Below are 4,300 nucleotides of genomic sequence, written 5' to 3' on the forward strand. Positions count from 1 at the left end.
TGCAGGCTGCTGGAGGAGGGAGCAGCAGCAGCAGAGGACGACCATAAACTCTCATTATATCTGGGTCACTGGGATGCTCCAGCTGCAACGAGCAGACAAGACTCTATTATGCAAGAAGAGGGATGAGTGAAGATGTGGGCACAGGCGCTTATAGTTACTGTTTACTGAGCATATGTCAAGAGGCTGCGTGGTGATGGAGCATGAGACCAGCTGAGCTCTGCTTTGTCAGCTCCAAAACATGCTGTTGTTTTGGTGCTAATATACTAACACAGCTATTGTGAGCCATGTTGTAGGGGATGTTACTGTGTATCATGTTGTGTTACATTTACAAATAAAGACCATTAGACTTTTAGATGAGAGGGTGGTCCGAATAAGCACATACCAAAAGTACATAAACTTAACGTCATCTTAGGACTGGGCGATATGACCCAATATTGTATCAAGAAGAAAATTATAGCATATTAATAAATAGCACTAATTACCACGATACACGTCACATTATTATTTCTTTTAGATTTAAGGTCTATTTATGCTTTTGAGTGGAGGTTGTTTCAAAATGACAAACAGTGAAACACATATATTATATGTAATACCTCAGTGTATGTACATAATGCATAAGTATCATATCAGCATATTGTGCCTTTGTTGTATTGATATTGATTTAAATCCATTTTGCAAAAACTACTCATATTCATATACAGCCCAGCCCCACACCAGCTACATGTAAAAACAAATGGGGGCCATCTTTATTCTTTAAAAACACATATTTCTATCCACGTTGTTGACCTCGGTGCTGGAGGAGCAGATGTTTGGGGGGGGGAGTATTTCCTACACTTATAATCAGAGTCACAATAAATCTACAGGTCGTTTTACAGCTCGGTTACAGAGGAACTTTCTGCAGTGTAGCATTGATAGAAGACAAGTTGTAGGCCATGTTGTTGTGTCTCCTCCATTGTCCGTGACCACCATGCACCCCCTCACCCACAACCCCCCACCCCAACCCCCCTCTTTTGCTCGTTGGATTCCAGGATTGGCTGAGACGCGCTGGCCGTGACGTCACAGCCCCGGCGCCCATTCATCAGTGGACTTGGGCGTTGTTCTCCCGCATCTCATTTGCGGCGGGGGCCGATTTCTCCATCTGCAAAACTCCGCTCGGGTTCCAAAAAAAAAAAAAAAAAAAAAAAATCAGGAAAGAATTTGTCTTTTCTTTTTTTGAGCCCTTCGCCACATTTTTTTCCGCGTCTCCTCTGCTGCGGTCTCCTCTTGCGTCGTGTTGTGTGTTTTGCGCAGAAAGGAGGTGTCGCTCGTGTGCGTGCGTGTTTTTTTGGGGGGAAGCAGGAAGCTTTGCGGTCTTTGTTCATTCATTTGATCGGTCGGGCTCCTTTGTTGGACCGAGAGAAAGCATGGGAGCGCAAACCTCCAAAACCGCTGGGAAAGAGGACGCCGCGGTGGAAAAGCCCGCAGAAGGTGCGGCCGTGGCGGCGAAGACGAACGGACAGGTCGGTAGAAATATGTTTGATTCCTTTTGTGCGATGCGTGGAGTCGATGTTTCCCCCGCAGCGCATCCGCACGCTCACCGGCGTTCAGGGAAAGTGGCCACATGTCGGATCCATTTTCACCGGCGAGCGCTTTGTCTCAGTTTGAGACTGTGCGCAACGCTGCGTTGTTTCCAACGCAATTATTTCAACGCAATTCAAACACTTTTGATTGTTGCGTGCATGCGTTTGCGTTTTGAAATATGAGGATTAATAACTAATCTTAATCACTGTTTTCTGACTGAGATTGATTCAAATGTGATTTTCAAATTCTTAACAACATTTCACATCGTATGCACTCGAATATTTTCATAGGATTTAGTCGCAGTTTGTGCAGATTTGGTTTGTGGTGTTCGCTCTCACTGAGGCATGGCCATTTTTTTCTCCTTAAAAAAACGATACCACGCCTTTGTTGCCAGGTCCAAGAAAGAAACCACGTTTCTGTGCACACGCAACCTGCAAAATCAATGATTTATATCAAGCACACGTAAAAGTGCGTGAGAATTTTTGATTATTTGATTTTAAAGGCGTTTTTGTTAAACACGGGGCATTAAAACGAGATTTAAAATTCCCATATTCCCATATTGTTCCCATCGTCTCCACATCGAACGCCACCCTCAGGATCCCCGCGGTACTGCAGTCTAACCGAGTAGCCTACTGCTGAAAGCCACAGATCTGTCGTCACTCTCCTGGTAACAGATGTTGCTGCAGTTTTGGGGTCAATTTCTGATTGGTTACTACCAGTCGGTGCATATAATTAAATGTGAGCCCGCCAGATGTTGCAGGTGTTAGTCTTGTATCCACATGTGCAAAATAAAGAGTCTGCCCCTCCCTTTGTGAAATTTAAATGGCATGGTGATGCATTTGTGGAGGAATTACATGTGTATTGTTCTTTTCCAGGAGAACGGCCATGCCAAAACCAACGGAGATGCCTCTCCGGCTGCAGAGGAGGCCAACAAAGCTGACGTCCAGGCCAACGGCAGCACTCCAACCGAGGAGGCGCCCAAAGAAGAAGACGAGAAAGTAGAGGGTGCTGAGGCCAACGGAGAGAAGGAGCCCGCAGCCACAAATGGGGAAGCCTCTGCCAAGCCGGAGGAAGGCACTCCATCCACCAGCGAGGATGGCAAGCAGAAGAAAAAGCGCTTCTCCTTCAAGAAACCCTCCTTCAAGCTCAGCGGCTTCTCTTTCAAGAAGACCAAGAAGGAGTCTGAGGAGGCTGCAGAGGAAGGAGCTGCAGCAGCAGAGCCAGTCGAGGGAGAGAAGCCGGCATCGGAGGAGGCAGCTGTTGAGGAGGCCAAGCCAGCTGAGGCCAGTGAGGAGGGAGCAAAGGAGGCTGCAGCGGAGGAGCCAAAGGCCGAGGAGGAGGTGAAGGCAGAGGGAGAAGAAGCAGCCGCAGGAGGTGAAGAGGAGAAACCTGCTGAAGCTTCAACCGCTGAGCCAGAGACGGCAGCCAGTCCGGAGGCCGCTGCCGCCACCGAGTAATCCTGCTGAGCAAAACACCAGAATGAAGGAGATGATGGAGCCCGTCTGAAGGAATGCGAGGACTTGTCTAAAACCAGGGATTTGTTTTTGTTTATTTTTTTTGTTGGTGTTTCTGTTTACTATTCTGCAACCATCCCATCCACAATGACTGCAATGTCCGTGGCAGTGATGGACAGGAGGTGTACTGGCGAGTGTGCTGCTTCTTCACTGCTCATTGGTGCTTGCATTTGTGGCGTGGGTGAGTGTGAAAGTGCGAATGTGAGTGAGTGTTTTTTTTTTCCTACATGAAACCATGACTGTGTTGACACGTTGCTGAATTTGACATATTTAATCTTAAGTATTTGGTGCTGGGCAATTGGATGTAGCAGCTAAAGCTGTGTCTGCAAGATGTGACACATTGTGATCTTTTTTAAAGGGAAACCAAGTCTTACTTGTTGTCTTTGCAGTGCACAGTTGTTTACAACTCTTAAAGCTCGACGCTCCTGTGGACACGACCATTCCTGAATGAACTAGACTTAGTTAACTGTCAAAAACAATAGATGCTCATCACTTTCCATTTAGATTTCCACCATTTCAAAACTCTGTAGTAATGCACGTTGTATAGACTTTGATATTACTGGTTTTATGACTGAGATGTACCTAAATGACTGAAGTTTTTAACAGATTACCCATTGTAAATGAAGTTTTTTCTTGTTTTTCACCATTTGTAAGATTGAATAAAATTGGGAGATGTTTTAAGCAGATTTTTTGCATCAAGCTGTGATGACTACACCACTTCAATTCAACGCTACAAAAAGCACAAAAACGAGGGGCCAGGGGGCGCTAATCTTTGAACAGCATCTTTTTTTGTACATAATGAGGCTTCACTTTATTCGATGTGGAATGTAACATTGCCGACAAAGTGTTCCGTTTGTTTTTTCTGTGAGCACTGAAGAATAAAGGACTGAAGTGTGAATTGGCTCATTTTGTTAATCGTGTGGAGCAAATATTAAAAAAATCCTCACGTTAATTCCTGTAGGTTGGGTTGCTCTGAGATTTCAAGCTGGTCTGTGATTTCTGCTGTGATGGAGAAATGCACCCATGGATTCTTTGCCTTGTAGCGCCCTCATGTGGTAAAAATACTGAAATGATACAGGGCATGTTACAGAAACAGTTTTACAAAAAAAACCCAGTTTTTCATAGTTTCCGGAGTCTCAACTCTTACAGATTAAATGCAATAACTTCTCAAACTGATTTATTAATTAGGTGTGAAACATCGGGATGTGTGAATTAGAATAATTAGC

At 45.0% G+C, this 4,300-nt stretch overlaps 1 protein-coding gene across 1 annotated transcript; it reads left to right on the forward strand.

Moving 5' to 3' along the window:
• The first annotated feature begins 1,268 nt into the window (after positions 1–1,268).
• Positions 1,269–3,972, forward strand: marcksb (myristoylated alanine-rich protein kinase C substrate b). The gene is made up of 2 exons (XM_020098206.2): positions 1,269–1,499; positions 2,436–3,972. The coding sequence occupies exons 1-2, from the start codon at positions 1,404–1,406 to the stop codon at positions 3,015–3,017; spliced, it is 678 nt and encodes a 225-aa protein (XP_019953765.1). The 5' UTR covers positions 1,269–1,403; the 3' UTR covers positions 3,018–3,972.
• The last annotated feature ends 328 nt before the right edge of the window (positions 3,973–4,300 follow it).

Source organism: Paralichthys olivaceus, chromosome 12, assembly GCF_024713975.1.
Source record: "Paralichthys olivaceus isolate ysfri-2021 chromosome 12, ASM2471397v2, whole genome shotgun sequence".
In the NCBI taxonomy this organism is placed as follows: Eukaryota; Metazoa; Chordata; class Actinopteri; order Pleuronectiformes; family Paralichthyidae; genus Paralichthys; species Paralichthys olivaceus.